The sequence below is a fragment of the Dermacentor albipictus genome, chromosome 2, assembly GCF_038994185.2.
Source record: "Dermacentor albipictus isolate Rhodes 1998 colony chromosome 2, USDA_Dalb.pri_finalv2, whole genome shotgun sequence".
Lineage (NCBI taxonomy): Eukaryota > Metazoa > Arthropoda > Arachnida > Ixodida > Ixodidae > Dermacentor > Dermacentor albipictus.
In genome coordinates, this window is record NC_091822.1 from 26,407,166 (window position 1) to 26,425,646 (window position 18,481).

At 50.3% G+C, this 18,481-nt stretch overlaps 1 protein-coding gene across 1 annotated transcript in view; it reads right to left on the minus strand.

Moving 5' to 3' along the window:
• Positions 1-18,481, minus strand: part of LOC135897909 (uncharacterized) — a 433,838-nt gene that overhangs the window by 119,112 nt on the left and 296,245 nt on the right. Inside the window, exon 12 of the mRNA XM_065426601.2 lies at positions 13,650-13,805. Within this exon, the coding sequence (XP_065282673.2) occupies positions 13,650-13,805 (156 nt within the window). The remainder of the gene's footprint in view (positions 1-13,649; positions 13,806-18,481) is intronic.

Here is an 18,481-nt window from a genome sequence, read left to right on the forward strand (position 1 = left end):
AAGCTTAGCGATTTGCTCGGCAAACCCGTCGGCCGCCAACCTGCTGCGATGAAGGACCTTGGGACCCGTGTACAGACGTCCACTGAATCTTACGTGGCGTATATCCAGGACGTCCTCGCTCTTTGCCGCAAAGTAGATAACAATATGGCAGAGGCAGACAAGGTCAGCCCCGTCTTAAAGGGCATCGCGGACGACGCCTTTAACCTGCTTGTTTATAAGAACATCACAACGGTCAGCGAGATCATTAACGAATGTCGCCGCTTTGAAGACGCCAAGAGTCGCCGCATAGTTGGACAGTTTACGCGTGTACCTAATACCGCAGCTTCATCGACGTGCGAAGATATTTATCCACCGCGTGAGCCCACCTCCTCCGAGAACGTCGTACGTATCGTTCGGTGAGAAATCGAAGCAGCGTCTCCTGCCACGCCAGTGACGCAGTGCTTTGACGATTCCCGGCCGCTTGTGTCCCTCATTCACTCGGTCATTCGCCAAGAACTTGCCAATGTAGGTCTTCCATCCATCTGCTCCGCCAGCCATCCTGACTTTGCTTCGTCTGCTGCCTCTGCCCCTGTTCACCGGAGCCAATACGGTCCATATCCGAGCTATCGCAACCCGGCCGAATGGCGCACCCATGATGATAGACCCATCTACTTTTACTGTGGAAGTGTGGGCCACATCTCTCGCCACTGTCGAAGTTCCTGGCCAGCCCACTCTCGACCAAACTTTCCCGCCTACCGCCGTTCCCCACTGTATCCTCGCCCGCCATCACTCTCCACCGAGGTTGAAGACGCACCTGACAACGCTCGAGCGACCGCGACCAGCCGATCGCCATCACCCCATAGTCGCCGCTCCCGTTCTCCTCAGCTGCGTCGCTCTCCATCCCCAGCTTACGGTCGCCGCTCTCCGACGGGAAACTAACTGGAGCAGCTCCTGGAGGTGACGCTGCTCAAGAACACCGGCCTTAAATTCCTCTGCTGACCCCGCCTACTAATCGGAACCTTCTGGACATGGACGTGGATGGTTTTCCCGTTACAGCACTCATCGACACTGGAGCCCAAATTTCCATCATGAGTGCGGAGCTTCGAACGCGCTTGAAAAAAGTACTTACTCCTGCTCCGGCTCGACTGCTCCAGGCCGCCGATGGTGGAACTCCGGCTGTGCTTGGGATGTGTACTGCTCGTGTCAGTGTCGCCGGTCGCCACACGTCCGTTTTGTTTAGTGTGCTTGAACATTGCCCTCACATTGTGATCCTCGGACTCGACTTTTTGTCCGCCCATTCTGCTCTGACTGACTGTTCCGCCGGTGTTGTACAACTTGACCTACCCCTACCTGTTCCCATTGACCTTCCTGCTCAAGCTCCAGCTCAGCTTTGTTCCGCGGATTTTATACGCCTGCCATCTCTGGCAGCAACCTTCATCTCTCTTTTAGCCAGCCCACCTGTACCTGACGGAGACTATGCCCTTACTCCCGCGACGTTAGTCCTGCTTTCTCACAATGTCTCCTTCGCACACACCATCGTCTCTGTTGTGGACAATCAGACATGTCTTCCCATCCTAAATTTCGGACAGTGACCGCAAGTAGTTCCTCGAGGCATGTCTCTTGCCACGTTGTCACCAACGCACGAGTGCCACATTTCTGCTCTATCTGTTGCGCGTCTTCGACCCCTGCTCATTCTGCGCCTTCTGCATCAGCCCCGACCGACGACTTTACAAAGATGATTGCACCGGACCTCTCAACCCAACAAGCCGCACAGCTCCGTTGCCTCCTCGAGTCCTACTACGACATTTTCGATCTGAACGATCGCCCTTTGCGTCAAACCACGGTCGTGACGCATCGGATAAATACCGGCGATGCAGCACCTGTTCGCAGACGCCCATACCGGGTGTCGCCCTCTGAGCGACAAGGTATCCAGAGCGAGGTTGACAAGATGCTTGCCAAAAGGATTATTGAACACTCTTCCAGCCCTTGGGCGTCCCCTGTTGTTCTCGTCAAAAAGAAGGATAACAGCTGGCGATTCTGCGTTGACTATCGTCATCTGAACACGATCACCAAAAAAGATGTACATCCACTTCCCCGCATTGACGATGCTCTGGATTGTCTCCACGGTGCCACTTTTTTTTCATCTATAGACCTTCGCTCTGGATATTGGCAAATTGCCGTGGATGAAATGGACCGTGAAAAGACCGCATTCGTCACACCAGACGGCCTATATCAGTTCCGAGTAATGCCATTTGGCTTGTGCTATGCCCCGGCGACCTTTGATCGGATGATCCACATGCTCTTGCGTGGTTTGAAATGGTCCATCTGTTTGTGCTACTTGGATGACGTTATCGTATTCTCTTCAACTTTTGCGACTCATCTTGAAATACTTTCATCTGTTCTTTCTGTTTTTCGCACCGCTGGCTTGCAGCTCAACTCATCCAAGTGCCACTTCGGTCACTGCCAAATAACCATGCTCGGGCACCTCGTCGATTCGTCAGGAATTCGCCCCGACCCCGCTAAAGTTCATGCTGTGCAGAATTTCCCCGTACCAACTGGTGCCAAAGATGTTCGCAGCTTTATGGGCCTTTGCTCTTACTTCCGCAGGTTTGTGGAAAATTTCGCCCATGTTGCCCGTCCCCTGACTGGCCTCCTGAAGAAGGACGTTCCTTTCTGTTGGGGCTCTGAACAAGCGTCTGCTTTCTCGCAGCTCCTCACGCTGCTTACCACACCTCCTGTTCTCCCCCATTTTGACCCCTCCGCTCCGACAGAAATCCGCACTGACGCCAGTGGCTACGGCATCGGTGCTGTTTTAGCTCAACGCCAATGTGGGCACGACCGCGTTATCGCCTACGCCAGTCGCCTCCTCTCTCCCGCCGAGCGCAATTACTCGATTACTGAGCGCGAGTGCCTCGCCCTCATTCGGGCCGTGGGCAAGTTCCGACCCTACATATATTGTCGACCATTTACAGTTACAACCGACCACCACGCCCTTTGTTGGCTTTCCTCCCTCAAGGATCCCACCGGACGCCTCGGTCGCTGGACCCTACGGCTGCAAGAATACACATACACTGTGGTCTACAAGTCGGGTCGTCTACATCAGGACGCCGACTGCCTGTCTCGTCATCCCGTCGATGTACCGGACGGTTTAGTGGATGTCGCACCGATCTGCGTTCTTTCGCTCTCAGCGTTGCAAGACCTTGGCGCTGAACAACGACGCGATGAGTCGTTACGCCCCATTATCGAACGCCTGCTCTCTGCTCCGTCTGACCCATCCCTTCACATGTTCGTACTACAAAATGGCATCCTGTATCGCCGCAACATGCACCCCGACGGGCCTGAGCTCCTAACCGTCCTTCCGTCGCATCTGCTACATTGTACTGCAGCAACTGCACGACGTTCCCACCGCTGGACACCTTGGCGTCACGCGGACCTATGGCCGAATTCGGCGACGGTTCTTCTGGCCCCGTCTCAACCGCTCCGTTCGCCGCTATGTTGCCGCGTGTGAGTCGTGTCAACGCCGAAAAAGACCAGCTCTGCCTCCTGCCGGACTGCTGCAGCCTTTGGATGTACCGACCGACCTCCCCCCTTTCTTTTTGCGTTGGCCTTGATCTCCTCGGACCATTACCTATATCCAAAGACGGAAATAGGTGGATTGCCGTCGCTACGGACTATACAACTCGTTATGCCATTACTAGAGCCCTACCGACCAGCTGCGCTACAGACGTCGCTGATTTCTTGCTTCACGACGTTATCTTGCACCACGGTGCACTTCGTCAACTTCTCACTGATCGCGGCAGATACGTTCTTGCCAAAGTCATAGACGACCTACTTCGATCATGTGCTACTAAACACAAACTTACTACCGCTTACCACCCTCAAACTAACGGTCTTACCGAACGCCTGAACCGCACAATAACTGACATGCTCGCAATGTATGTTTCCTCCGATCATCGCGACTGGGACGTTGCTCTACCATTTGTCACGTTCGCCTACAATTCCTCGCGCCACGACACAGCTGGCTATTCACCCTTCTATCTCCTCTTCGGCCGTGAGCCGACTTTGCCTTTCGAGACTCTCCTTTCGACCACACTCGACTGGCCGACAGAGTACACTCGGGACGTAATAGCCACGGCGACCCAAGCACGCCAGATTGCCCGCATTCGTCTTTCTGCTTCACAGACACGCCAGAAGTGCCGTTACGACCAGCGCCATCACGACGTGAACTACGAACCAGGTGCTCTTGTGCTAGTATGGTATCCAACTCGGCATGTTGGTCTTTCCGAGAAATGCCTCTCGCGATACTATGGCCCTTACCGCATCCTTCGCCAGGTGACCCCTGTCACATATGAAGTGTCTCCGCTGAATGCTTCGGTGCCTTCACCTCTCTCTGACATCATCCACGTCAGCCGTCTCAAACCTTACCTTTCTCAGACCGATGAGCCGCACCAGTCAGGTGCTTTTTCCGACGGGGGTAATGTCACAGTCAGTAATGTGGAAAGAAGACGACACTGATGGTGGTCTTAGCGACGACGAAGGAGTGTTTAGCAGTATCGCTGCTCTACCCTTGTTGGCTCAGCCATTAAAAGCCACTTGTAAATAGACGAACGCTTCTTCCTTCCCGTAACAATATAAAGGGAATGAAAGGAAACGGAAGAGCCGATATTTAAAAGGAAAAGAACGTGTGCACATCAATGGGATGCAGCACACTTTATGAACAGCCCGCATTTCATGTCCTAGGTGTATGGTGTTGAGGAAGTCCTGGACACTGGTTCTTTCCCCCACAAGGTGCGATTAAGTGCAATCGAGTTTCAATTTCTAGCCACACCACAATGACAGCAGTCACATAAGAGATCTCGGAACGTCATCTTACAGCCTCAGAAGTTTAGGGTTAACATTGAGACCTGTTTAGTCCAAGATCGCTGCTATATTGAGCTTGCACAACTATTGAACAAGACATAGCCCTAACAGGGCCATGGTGAAATACTTTTTGGAGTTGTCTAACATCAAGTGGAATTTCCTTTCTCTTCCAGGTGCGACGATCGACTAGAGCCCCTCGAGTAATCAGGACAAATAATTCAGTACACATACGAAAATACCTAACGTGTTTGTGACGACGAATCAATTACGTCATTATGAAATACATATTTCCAAAGGCTTCTTATTTGTCTAATAGGCAATGTATACACAAGAACTTCACTTGCATCACCCTGCATTCATCCAAACACTTCGACAAGTATACAGAGGGGGCTCCACAGGACAAAAAAATAGGTTGCTTGGTTCCCACAAGAGTTCCTCCATTCTAATAGGTACATTTTCTTGCAGCACTTTCATTCGATCTTTTTTCATGCTAGTCCTTGATAGCTACCTTTTCATTATCTGCGAACGCGTCGCTGTCTAAGTTCGCCATTAAATAACCTATCTCTAAAAAATGTGACCTTAAACTAAGCTTGGGACTTATGCGTGTTTGGTTCCTGATATTGTACTTATGTGCTATTTGACGTAATTTTGGTTCTGAGAAAACTTTTGTTTTGATGAAAGAGGAATCGACGAACTGAGAGGCACAACTTTTATTGGTCCCAACTGAAAGAAGGTCAATCAAGTTCATGCGTTATGCTTATTTCACATTTTAAAATGTGTAAGCGCCAGCACAGGCTGTCTGCTTTTGTATTTCCTGTGCCATGCGTCCTTTATTTTTTACCGCCAGAGCTTGGTATATAAGTTCCCCTTCTGTGTTAGGAACATTCAGTGAAACTATGCTGTACAATTTGTTGTACTGTAAATAAATCATTCCCCTTTGAAAAATACGTTCTGTGTCTAAGTCTACATGAACACCTCTCCATGAATACCAAGCATGCTTTCAGATTTCATACACAGATGAAGTGGACATTCAGCTAAAGCATATTTTCGGTGCTTATGCTTTTTTTACACTACGTAGACGCACATCGTATTCAGATTAGGTAGGGATGGAATTTCGTGCTTATAATGGCAGTGACATTTCAGACACAGTGCTGCAACTCGAAAGGTCCTGCACATTCGCATTTTGTTCACAATCTCTTGGGAGTTAGGGGCTTATGAAAAACATATGCTTTTACTAAATGTGTATATGGGTGCAGTTGATATAGCAAATATAATGAAAGCCGAGGCACTCAACTAATTGTACGCGATACCTAAATCATGATAGTCTTCGAATCAATAGGCTATGCAGGCATGCACTCCATCTCACCTGCTTGCAACCACTGCCTAGCACACCTCACTTTAAGTGACACACAGCACAAAGCGTCACGCCCGCTTAATACCGCGCGTCCACTTTAATGCGGCTGGCATTAAACACAGTTGCACTGACTCGACAGTACAACGACAATACAGCTCCACTATTCGGAGACGTCGAATCAGCTGGCGGGATTTTGCCAGAACGTCCAAGTTTGTCGAAACGAGGAATATCTCTATTCACTTCGGCTGGCCGCAACAGGGATGCCTATATGGCACAACTAAACGTATTTTGTGCATTAATACGGCTCGTCTTCCGCACAGACACCTGCTTGCATTCCAGATAGCAGAAAGTGCTCATTGCTGTGGTGCTGATCATAGAAATGAAGCCCAAGACAATGGGCACATCATGTTTATTCCAGGTTGACTTTGCGTCAAAGCCATCAACTGAAATGGTAGGAATGGAGCCGTTCTCAGGTTCGATACGCAGGCAAAATTGCTCCTCGTTATACATTTTCAAGCAGCTCAATCGTTATTTTGACAACAGTCGCCTCGATAACCCGGTGACTCTAGCGTTTCGAACCACTTGTCGCATTCCGATGAAAATGCGCAGATGGTTGTATCCCCCTTGGGTGCGCTGCAGTTAGCCACAGCTGGTCACAATTTATCCGGAGTTCTTCATTACTGCGTCACAAGCAATAGACAGCAGTCTCAGGTTGCTATGTCCGCAATGTAAATTCCTAAACCACGCAATGATTTCTATCCTCCCTTCTTTCCCGACGGCACCGCAGGTATGACCACGATAGCTAGGCGCAGCATCACATGCGGCGGGCAGGTTAATAGGTGAAAACAAGCTAGCGTGCGCAAAGTAATGAAGGTGCAGATTGTTTGCAATACAGTTACGGTTGGCTCACGATAGGCTCACGCGTTGCTGCTTCTAAATAAACCCAGAATGATTAACTACAACGGAGCGGCATCAATGGCACGGTTCGAGAGCATTGTTTTCGTACTCACAGAAGCTATATGAATAGAAATATTCGTTGTTCAACAAACTTAGACGTCTAGGAATAGCGGAGCCATATTGCCGCTATACCGTCGAGACAGCCAAATTTGAAGCAAGTGCAGCTACCTATAGCTGCAGGTGTGCACGTTAGCGGCGAATCATATTTGACCTAACCTTGTGAAGGACGTGTAAAGTTCCTCAGATGAGGCCAAATTCCCGCTTAAACAGCGACTGCAGCGAACAATCCCCAGCAAAGCGAATAAGGACCAAACATTGAAGAATAACATTTACCTAGCGCCGCAGTTTTCCTTTTCGTGCAGCTTCTATGCTTCGTAAGCTAACCACTTTTGGCCTTCTTAGCGCCCATGACAGGTGCTGAAAGCGGTAGTCGTACACTGGTACACATTTAAATGGATTTTACCAACCAACCCCATAAGCATCGGCAACAGCTACAAAAAGTCTATTGCCATATCCATTATGCGGCACGTAGAGAAAGACGAACTTCTCGAGCATTTCAGAAGAGAAGCCGAGGTCCCTGCGCATTAGTTATTCAGTTTGCCAGCAATAAAGTGTCCTGCCATATTTTATTAGTTCGTTAGGCTTGTGAATCGTGACGTTGGTGGGGGTGCGGGGTAATTGTTTGGGACGCCTGTCAACGGCCCCAAATCAAGCGCATGGCGTTTTCCGCGTGTCGAAACACCTGTTCACCGCGCCAGCCATCGCCTACTAGGCTTAAGCCCAGCATTTTGTCTCCTACCAGGAACTTTGCTTGTTAGCACGAGCGCCCAAGCCAGGGCAGACCCAGGCATTGCACAGATGACTGTTTTGACTCCTCGATCTCCCGTGAGCTCCCACGGCAACGCCTACGGTGATGCAGAAAACAGGCTCTAGGAGTACGAGCGCGTAGCCAAGTATAATGAGTGGCGAGCTGGAAAGAAGCTATCCCAACTGTATCTCTAGAAGAGGGCGCGCACACGTCGTTCGGAAATCACGAGGGAATCTCGCCAAGCTTGGATGAGTTCCGCCGCCAGTTCCTCCATACGTTCGGGAGCACCGAAACGTGACTCCACGCGCAGCATCTTCTCGAATCATGGATTCACAAGCCGAATGAAACGGTTGCCCTCTTTGCTGAGGACATGGCCCGCCTTTGTCGTCGTGCAGACCCCGATAATTTTGAGGCAAAAAAAAAAAATTGCGCCACCTCATGCGAGGAGTAAAAGAGCTGCTGTTTGCCGGTCATGTGCGGAACCCACCAACGAGCCTCAATGAATTTATTACTGAATCGACGGCCATAGACCACGCGTTACACCTACGCCGCCACCAGTATGATCACCTGACCAGCACGGGACCGGCAAGTGCCGCAGTAGTGACGGTGACAGTTGAGCGTTCCATGCGCCGGCTGATACACGAAATTGTTCAGGAAGAAATTAAGTAGCTCACTGCTATACGAAATCAAAGTACATCTGCGTCCGTGGCTGTAGTTGCGCGCCAAGAAATAAAGCAAGCGTCTGCGGTTCCCGGGCCACATTCCCAAATGTTGCAGTCCAGCTACGCCGGTGTCCTTCGACTGCCGCCTCCGATGCCTACATCGCAGTCACATTCGCAGACATGGCAGCCCAGCTACGCTGACGTTGTCCGTCGGCCGCCATCTCCGATGCAGACGCCTCAGTATCACCAGCAGTCAGCACCGGCATCACCTTGGTACCATAGGGAACCGACGTGACCATCGCTTCGCCGAGCAACCATTTGGCGCATAACTGGCTAGAGGCCCTTGTGCTTCCAATGTCGGTAAGCGGGCCACATCTGCTTTTGTTGCCTTTATCACGTTGAAGGGTACCAAGTATTTCCATCCGCTGCTTCTCGTCGTGCTCTTGACGGCAGCCGAGCGAATATCGACGCGAATTCAACGCGCTGGCAAGCCGATTCTTCTGGTTACCGGTCACGCTCCTCTTCTCCGGGACATTGTTTTCCAGCTGCAAGACGCAGTTCCGAAGACGTGGCCCGAGGGCGATCTCCCAGACCACCCCGGGGAAACTGAAAGCCCGGACCTCAGGAGGGAAGGCTGGAACATGTGCAAGTGCCGAAAATCCCCCATTGCCATCGAACGAGAAGCCGATACAGGAGGACGATTTGACGACAGACGAGATTGCTGGCGCCGATGTTACGGTATCAATTGACGGCCATGACGTGATGGCGCTACTAGACACTGGTGCCGACTTTTCAATTGTAACTAAAAAATTGGCGGACGGACTTCGTAAAGTGAAAATTGAATGGTCAGGGCCGCATATTAGAGGTGCTAGAAGCCAGCTACTGACATCGACTCACAAGTGCGAAAGTTAACATAATGGGATTCGTCATTCGTCGCAAATTTTGTTCTCGACTGCTCCAAAGATGTAATCTTAGGTATGAACTTCTTACACGAGTACGGCACCATCATCAACATACCAGAAGGTATAGTAACCTTTTCTAGGGAGAAAACTGCATAACTACAGTGCAAGTCATTGCGAATCATAGAGGACCCAGTCCCGCCGTTATCTTGCCGTCTTGTTTCCGTCTGGTGCGACACAGAGTACGATGGGGAAGGTAATGCCGAGCAGATAATTACGCGTTTGCTCAGTCAAGATGTTGCTCCACACAGAAGCCTCATCAAGTAATTCATGGCCAAACAGAACTATTGCTGACAAACTTCAGCAAGCAAAAAGATACATTGCAACAGGCGCAGCAGTTGCTTACCTCGACGGGATGGCGGAATTCGGCGAATGCTTTGCATTACAGCAAGCTGAACAAGACGCTTCGGCACCCTTACTTGTTCTTGACGTGAGCACGAGCTTATCATCAGCGGAAAGGCTACGCCTTGTGGACCTGCTTGACCAGATTCGTGATTGCTCCTCGTCGACATCAAGAGTCGGTCAGACACCACTGAAGAAATACCGCACGATCACGTAGGAGACAGCGAAAACAATATGACAAAAACCGTACAGTGTAGCACCAAAACTACGCGAAGAAATCCGAGCGCAAGTGAAGAACAAGCGCGACAACGACGTTATCGAAACATAAAAAAACCGTGGGCATCGTCGGTAGTGATGGTCAAAAAGAAAGAGGGCACTATAGGTTTTTGTGTCGCCTACTGTAAGATGAACCGAGTCACAAAGACAGACGTATACACATTACTGCGTATCGACGATCCTCTCGACAGGCTGAGGTATGGCCGCTACTTCTCGTCGACGGACCCCAAAGCAGCTATTGGCAAATCCAGGCTGATGGGAGAGACAGAAAAAAGACTCCTTTCGTAACCCCCCCCCTGGTGGCCTTCACGAATTCAAGGTCGTGCCTTTCGGTGTATGCTGATCTCCAGCGACTCATTGATATGGTTCTGTCAAGCCTAAAGCGGCAGACACGCCTTCACACCTCGACGACGTCATAGGGTTTTCAGAAACATTCGAGGAACACCTGAGACTGCTGCTAGCGGTTCTACAAACGCTACGGTCCACCGCCTTAACAGTGAAAGTAGAAAGGTGCCCTTTGGTTCTGTGGAACTCCAGTTCTTAAGTCATGTTGTGAGTCATCAAGGTGTCAGCCCTAACCCCGACAAGATCACAGCAGTCGCAATGTTTCCAACGCCAACGGGCGTTGGAAACAGTGAGGAAACAGTGAGGCGTTTCCTAGGTCCCTGCTCATATTACCAAAAATTTATTGCCATTTTTTCACGTATAGCTTCACCGTTAACGCACCTTACAAGGGAAGACTTTCCCTTCGTATGGGACGAAGAAGAATGGGCAGCGTTAAATGATCTCCGACAGCACCTGCAAACACCTCCTGTACTGGCTCACTTTGACGAGGACGCCCCCTACCATGATTCATACGGGCGCTAGCAACGTAGGTCTAGACGCAGTGCTCGTGCAGTGGCAAGACACAGCCGAAAGAGTCATTGCATACGCAAGCAGGACGCTCTCACGTGCGGAGTCAAATTACTTGACCGCAGAGAAGGGATTCGTTGCGGTCGGTGGGCAGTTATGAATTTTCGCCCATATCTATATGGCTGTTCCTTCAGTGTTAGCGATCATCACTCACTTTGTTGGCTGAAGAACTTGAAGGATCCGTCTGGTAGACCGGCGCGTTGGAGCTTAAGGCTTCAAGAATTCGATATGACAGGGGTGTACAAGTCCGCACGAAAGCGCTCAGACGCCGACTGTCTTTCAATGTCAGCAGTTGAGCAGGAAGTCACAGAGGATGACAAAGACATGGCTTTTATAGGTGTTCTGGACACTACCACCATTGCCTGTCAGCAGAGGGAAGGCAGCGAAATGATTCCGCTTATTGATTTTTTGAAATGCCATGTTACAACTGCGCCCAAAACATTTGCAAGAAGGGTGTCATTCTGCTTCGGTAACGATGTTCTCTACATGAACAACATCTATGCAAGCGGAAGCAGCCGCCTACCTGTCATCCCAACATCCCTCCGTCATGAGGACTTGCAAACCTGCCACGATGAACCGACATCTGGCAAACTCGTCTACACGCAAACACTGGCCCGAGTCAAAGAGAAATATTACTGGCCAAATATGGCCACCTACGCGAAGCATTGCGTGCACACGTGCCTTGATTGTCAACAGCGCAAACCACCACTTATGAAACCCGCTGGGCTACTTCAACCAGACCACGTGCCGACGAGCCCATTTGCCCAAGTCGGGATAGACCTTCTCGGACCATTACCGACTTCAATAATGGCTATAAGTTGGTAATAGTTGCCACCGATTACCTGACACACTATGCAGAAACGAAGGCCCTTCCAAGTGGCACTGCAGTCGAAGCAGCGCGATTCTTTATTGAGGAAGCGGTTCTGAGGAACGGTGCGCAAACGGCGATGATAATGGACAGAGGGACTGCCTTTACGTCTACAGTCCTAAATACAGTGTTTAGCCTCAGCGGCACGGCTTACCGAAAGACCACAGCCTATCATCAGCAAACGAACGCCTTAACAGAACGCTTGAACAAGACTATCGCGCAAATGCTGAGTATGCACGTAGACGTGGAACACAAAAATATGGATGACATTCTACCGTACATCACACTCGCACAGCACTGCTCAACAGGAAGCCACAAGAAAGACGCGATTTAGCCTTCTCCATGGCCGTGAAGTGACGACGATGCTCGATGCGATGTTGCCACACGACTTCGGCCACTCAGGCACGGACGTTGAAGCTTTCGCTCAACGGGCTGAAGAAGCGAGACACCTCGCCAGTGCCAGAATCACCCGACAACAGGACTACGATGCTCAACACACAGTCTACAGCCCCGATACATCACCTCTCATCCAGGCGACAGAGTCTGGGTTTGGAGTCCCATCCGTTGGTGAGGGCTTCCATAAAAGCTCCTCAAATGGTACTTTAGTCCGTACAAGGTTGTACGGCGCCTAGGCGACTTGAACTATGAGGTCATCCCTAACAGTCCTGCTTCCTCCGGGTAGAGGCATCATCCACCAGAAGTCGAGCACATTGTGCGCATGAAGCCCTGTTGAGCGGAATGAAGCGCCCAGACTTCGTCTGTCACATCCTGCTGCCGTTAGGTGAGCATTGGGACAATACTCTCTCTTTGGAGGGAGGCGAATGCGACATCTATGCACATGGCACGTTTCGGCGGTTGCAATCCGGTGTATGGGTACATTGCTTCGAGAATATTTGCCCAAAGTCAACAGCCATTTAGGTTGCTTCCCCCGGAATTCTTGATGGCCAGTTAGCTTGGTTTCAAACGCACGCCGCTCCAGAAACAGGCTCGCTGTGTGTTTCTAGCCAGACGCATATACATGGGTTCAAAAGCGTTTGGCATGGTTTGGTGATTTGAAGCCACACACTGAATTCAAGGAAGGCTGTTGTGGCATTCAAATGTCTTGAGTAGCGCCATCGTGTCGCTTGCCAAGTTTTGACTTACGTCATGGCAAAATGTCATGGAAATGCATGTTCCATTTTTTCCATGACTTACGTCATAGAAAAAATAGAACATGCACTCGCACTCTGCGTTGCCGGATCATGTATTGACGAATGAATGCTGATATGCGAACTCAGGGCTTTTGAACTGACGAAGTGGTAGCCCTTCCTTTTAAATTTGGGAGGTGATCGAGGTAATGCAGGGATAAATTTTTCATTGGTGCAACAGACGTTTGAAGCCAAAGGAAACGTGGGTAAAGATTACCAATTCAACTGAACAGGAGCGTAAGCGACAGCGTGTAAATTGGGATACTATTATTGCATGCCCCGTGGAAGGACGCAATGCTTAAATGGATTTGTCCTGTCACTTAACACAATTCTTTATCACGACTGACCTTCATCCACAACCTCAAGCTCTTTGATGTCTGTGATCGTTCATTCTTCGTATTTGTGTAATTGTTGCATTTACAGGTCAGGGACATCGCATTACTAATTTGTTCATCTGCGCTTGCACGTTCACAATGATCACTTACGAATCCTGCGATGTCGTCTTTCTTCACCATTTCAGGTGGGAATGGACTCTTTGGGTAAACAAGCTGCGTTGTGAGCAATGTACTCGGGGCTGCACTCTTTCCTGGTGCTCCAATGGTGCTCAGTGTGCCGTTGAGCTTACCCGCAGCCTCTTTCATCTGTAATGGAGGAAACGTTTTACGGTTTTCTGGAAGAAAACATGTCCCACGTTACGTCGGCGATACACTGAGTGGACATCAATATAGTGTCACACGTAATGATCGCTCATGTCTATCTGAGCTTCACTCTGTGACCGTGTCTATTGATATAGAAAAGTCTGCCAGAAAATATAGCTGTCTAGTTTGAGGGTATGGAGACACCGCACTCTCGATCTCGCACGAAATAAGATATATGTTTCAGCGGCACACTTCTTTAAGCATTGGAAGACTTTTTTTTTATCGCGCAGTCAATTTTCAATTGAATTTAGGATAATGGTTATCCGCCCCATTCAAGAAGGAGAAGTACTATGCTATCGACATTTATCGCTTCCAGATCCAATTATTGTATGTAGCATGAAAAATGCATTTCCTAAAAAAATGTGCTGCTTTATTTTACCGCTAAGCAGAACTAAATAAACATTAGTGATATTTTGTTTAAGCTAGGAATTATGTGCACATCCTAATGTTTACGTGTGCGCAATAACACAAAAGCACTACGAGCCCCTGGACCACGAGCTCTTGACAAATTCTGTCATAATACTCACCAATTAATTTTTCCCTTATATGATGTACCTTGCGTCCTCACCTACCATATATATATATATATATATATATATATATATATATATATATATATATATATATATATATATATATATATATATATATATATATATATATATACATATGTATATATTGCAAGGAAGATAACGAACGTGCGCACTGGTTCAGCAGCATCGGCAGCATCGAGCGCGCTGCAGAAGCTCGACCTGGGGAACTGCACGGTGCATCGTAGAACCGGCGGGCGCTACGAACCCTAATAAATCTCCTTTACAAGTGGTGGAGCCGTGCAGGGTAACGTTCCACTCTACCATCCTGGAACTCCGTTCTCGGACGCTACCCTCTGCCATGCCGGACGCCGTTTAACAGACACTTGCACCATCACCCGTCCCTTGCCCTGGTACCGTTCGCCAACGGGAGCCTCCCATCTTCAGCGGAACCGACGGCAACGACGTTGAAGAGTGGCTGTCGTCCTACGAACGGGTGAGCGCTCATAACAAATGGAATGACTCAGATAAACTGGCTTACGTATCATTCTATCTCGCGGGCGTGGCAACTCTCTGGTTCCGAAATCATGAGAGGGATATCCGAACGTGGTCGGTGTTCAAGACTTCGATTACCGAAGTATTTGACCGACCCGCCGTCAGGAAACTCCGAGCCGAGCAGCGTTTGCGTACACGCGCGCAGGACACGGGTGAGACATTCACCAGCTGTGTAGAAGATGTTCTATATTTGTGCAGGCGCGTGAACGCTGCCATGACGGAAGCAGAAAAGATCAAGCACGTCATAAGGCAATCGATGATGACGCGTTCCAGATGCTTCTGGCAAAGGTCCCACGCACTGTTCGCGACGTCATCAGCTTGTGCCAGAGCTATGATGAGTTGCGTAAGCAGCGAGCTCTGACAAGGCGACATCCCACACCAAATGCGACGTCATTCCGCAGCCGGACCACCGGCCCAGAACAAGCCTCCCTGATAACTCAAATCTAGGATTTCGTCCGCGAAGAAGTTGCATGACAGCTATCTCTGGTGTCCATTACTCAGGAGTTTGCAAGCACTTTGCCGTCTCATCTCCGTAAAGTGATCCATGAAGAGGTCGCGGAAGCGCTGCCGGCTGTTCACCAGCAAGATGTCGTGACTACACCACTCACTTATGCTACGGTTGCTGCAATGGCCCCTAGCACTGTGCCCGTGCGTCGCTTCCAGCAGCCTGTAAACCGCCCTCCCCCTCCCGTCCCCTGGACCACCACTGCCGTCACTAACCCGTGACGTACGCCAGACAATCGCCCTATATGCTTCGCCTGTAGGTATCCCGGTCATGTCGCAAGGTTCTGCCGCCGCCGATCGCAGGCGTTCGATGGCCCTTTGTGCCGCCTGATCCACCTGCGCCTTACGGATCCTTCGACCCATCACCAGTTCACTCCCAGACTGATCGCCGTCCTCGCTTCGAACGCCTCCGGTCACCCTCCGCACGTCGTCGATCGCTTTCCCCTATGCGTCGACGGCCCGTCTCTAACGAAGAGGCAAACTAGACGACGCAGTTCCTGAGGCAAGAACTGCGCAAGTGTCGACATGCCGAAGTCCTCCTCCTTTACCTGCTAATGTCATTGATGTGTTTATCGATGATGTCGCTACAGTCGCCCTCGTCGATACCGGTGCCGCTATTTCAGTTATGGATGCAAGATTTTGCCGTTCGCTTCATAAAGTGACGACGTCTCTGTCTGGATTGTCGCTACGAACGGCAATTGCTCAACCCATTCGCCCTACCGCTGCTTGTACTGCCAGTGTGACCATACATGACGTTTTGTACACGATTGAATTCATAGTTCTTTCAACGTGCTCCCACGCCGTTATTCAAGGATGGGATTTTCTCTCACGCCACAACGCCATCATCAATTGCGTTCGGGCTGAGATTGAACGTTTCCACCTTGGTGACCTGGCCTCCGTCGATGCTCATCCTGCCACTAAAATTCTCGTGAAAGAAGACATGTTTTCTTCCGCGCTCTTCAGCATTCGTACCAATCTTCCGTAGTATCATATCCGACGGCACGGTCTTCTTCATGCCCTCTCATCACTTTGTTACCCGAAAAGCGCTTCCTTTGCCCTTTGCTGCTCTTGAGCTTTCCGCTGGTGTCAGCACAATGCCCATTTAAAATCATCTTTCATCGCCGCTATCATTGCTCCGCCGCGAATGCCTTGGTTACGTCGAGTCGGTTGATTCAACACAAATTGTCTCCGTCCTCGACGAAGCGCCTGCTACTGCCGTTGATGAACTGAGTGCCCTCTCCGTACCCGACTCAACATGCACTGGTGTGTTCAGCCCATTCCTCGCCGAAGATCTGCCGCATTCGCAGCGATCTAAACTTCTCACACTCCTTCAGCACTTGCGCCGTTCTTTCGACGTTGCGCAACCATCTCTTGGCCGCGCATCGACGGTCGAGCGTTACATTGACACTGGCTCTCACTCACCGCTGCGACAAAGACCATATCGCGTGTCCGCTACGGAACGTCGCGTCATTGCAGACCAGGTCGATGACATGCTCCGTCAAGGCGTCATTCAATTTTCCCAAAGCCCATGGACCTCTCCCGTGGTCCTCGTCCCAAAAAAAGACGGTTCCATCCGCTTCTGTGTTGATTTTCGACACTTGAACAAGATCACGCTGAAGGACGTCTACCCATTACCCCGCATCGATGATGCTCTGGACTGTTTACAGGGAGGCGAGTTCTTTTCTTCGCTGGATTTGCGGTCAGGCTACTGGCAGGTTCCGATGGCAGAGCCCGATCGCCCGAAAACTGCCTTTGTTACACCAGAAGGCTTGTATGAATTCACCTTCATGCATTTCGGACTTTGCGACGCTCCTGCTACGTTCGAAAGGATGATGGATAATGTTCTACGTGGCCTCAAATGGAAAATCTGTCTTTGCTATCTTGACGATATTATGGTGTTCGCCCCTGATTTCGCAACGCATCTGCTCCGTCTCCAGCACGTACTCACTCACTTGACCAACGCCGGGTTGCAACTTAACCTGGAGAAGTGTAGATTTGCTGTTCGTCAGCTCACAATCTTAGGACATGTCGTGTCAAAGGAGGGCATTCGCCCGGATCCCGAGAAGCTACGTGCTGCTACTGCGTTTCCAAAACCTACCACTATGAAAGAGCTACGCAGTTTTATCGGCCTCTGCTCTTACTTCCGACGATTCGTTCGAAACTTTGCGACAATTATATCGCCTCTCACGCAGATCCTTGGGGTCCGCTAGAGATCTCTCATCATGGTCTCCAGAGTGTGACGACGCCTTCGCAACCTTGCGTCGTCTTCTCACGACGCCACCCATTCTTCCCCATTTTGACCCTCAAGCGCCAACCGAAATACATACCGATGCAAGCGGTGTAGGCCTTGGCGCTGTGTTGGCACAGCGTCAACCTGGCCACACACAATACGTCGTCGCATACGCGAGTCGCACGTCAACCAAGGCGGAAAACAATTACAACGTTACAGAAAAGAAGTGTTTGGCCATTTTGTGGGCGCTTGGCAAGTTTCGCCCATATATATACGGCCGATCGTTTGACGTAGTGACCGACCACCACGCACTATGTTGGCTGTCGACGCTCAAAGATTCATCCGGCCGCCTTGCCCACTGGGCATTGCGAATCCAAGAATATGACATCCGCGTGGCTTACCATTCCGGGCGAAAGCACTCCGATGCTGACGCGCTATCCCGAAGACCTGCGAGTGTACATTATCCTCTCTGAACGTTGACACTATCGCTGCTGCACAGCGTAATGATCCCTGGACTGCATCTCTGCTCGACCTTCTCTCGGATACGTCGAAAGTTCCAGCGTCAGGTACGCTTCGGCGCCAAGTACCTCATTTTGCGATTCGAGACCAGCTACTAGATCGACGCAACTATGCCCCAGAGGGACGCACCTGGTTACTCGTCATTCCGAGAACCTTGCGGTCAGAGCTCTGCTCCTCGTTCCACGGCGACCCTCAGTGTGGCCACGCGGGAGTATTCAAAACCTACGAAAGACTTCGACACCGCTATTACTGGCGGGGAATGTACAATTTCGTTCGAACGT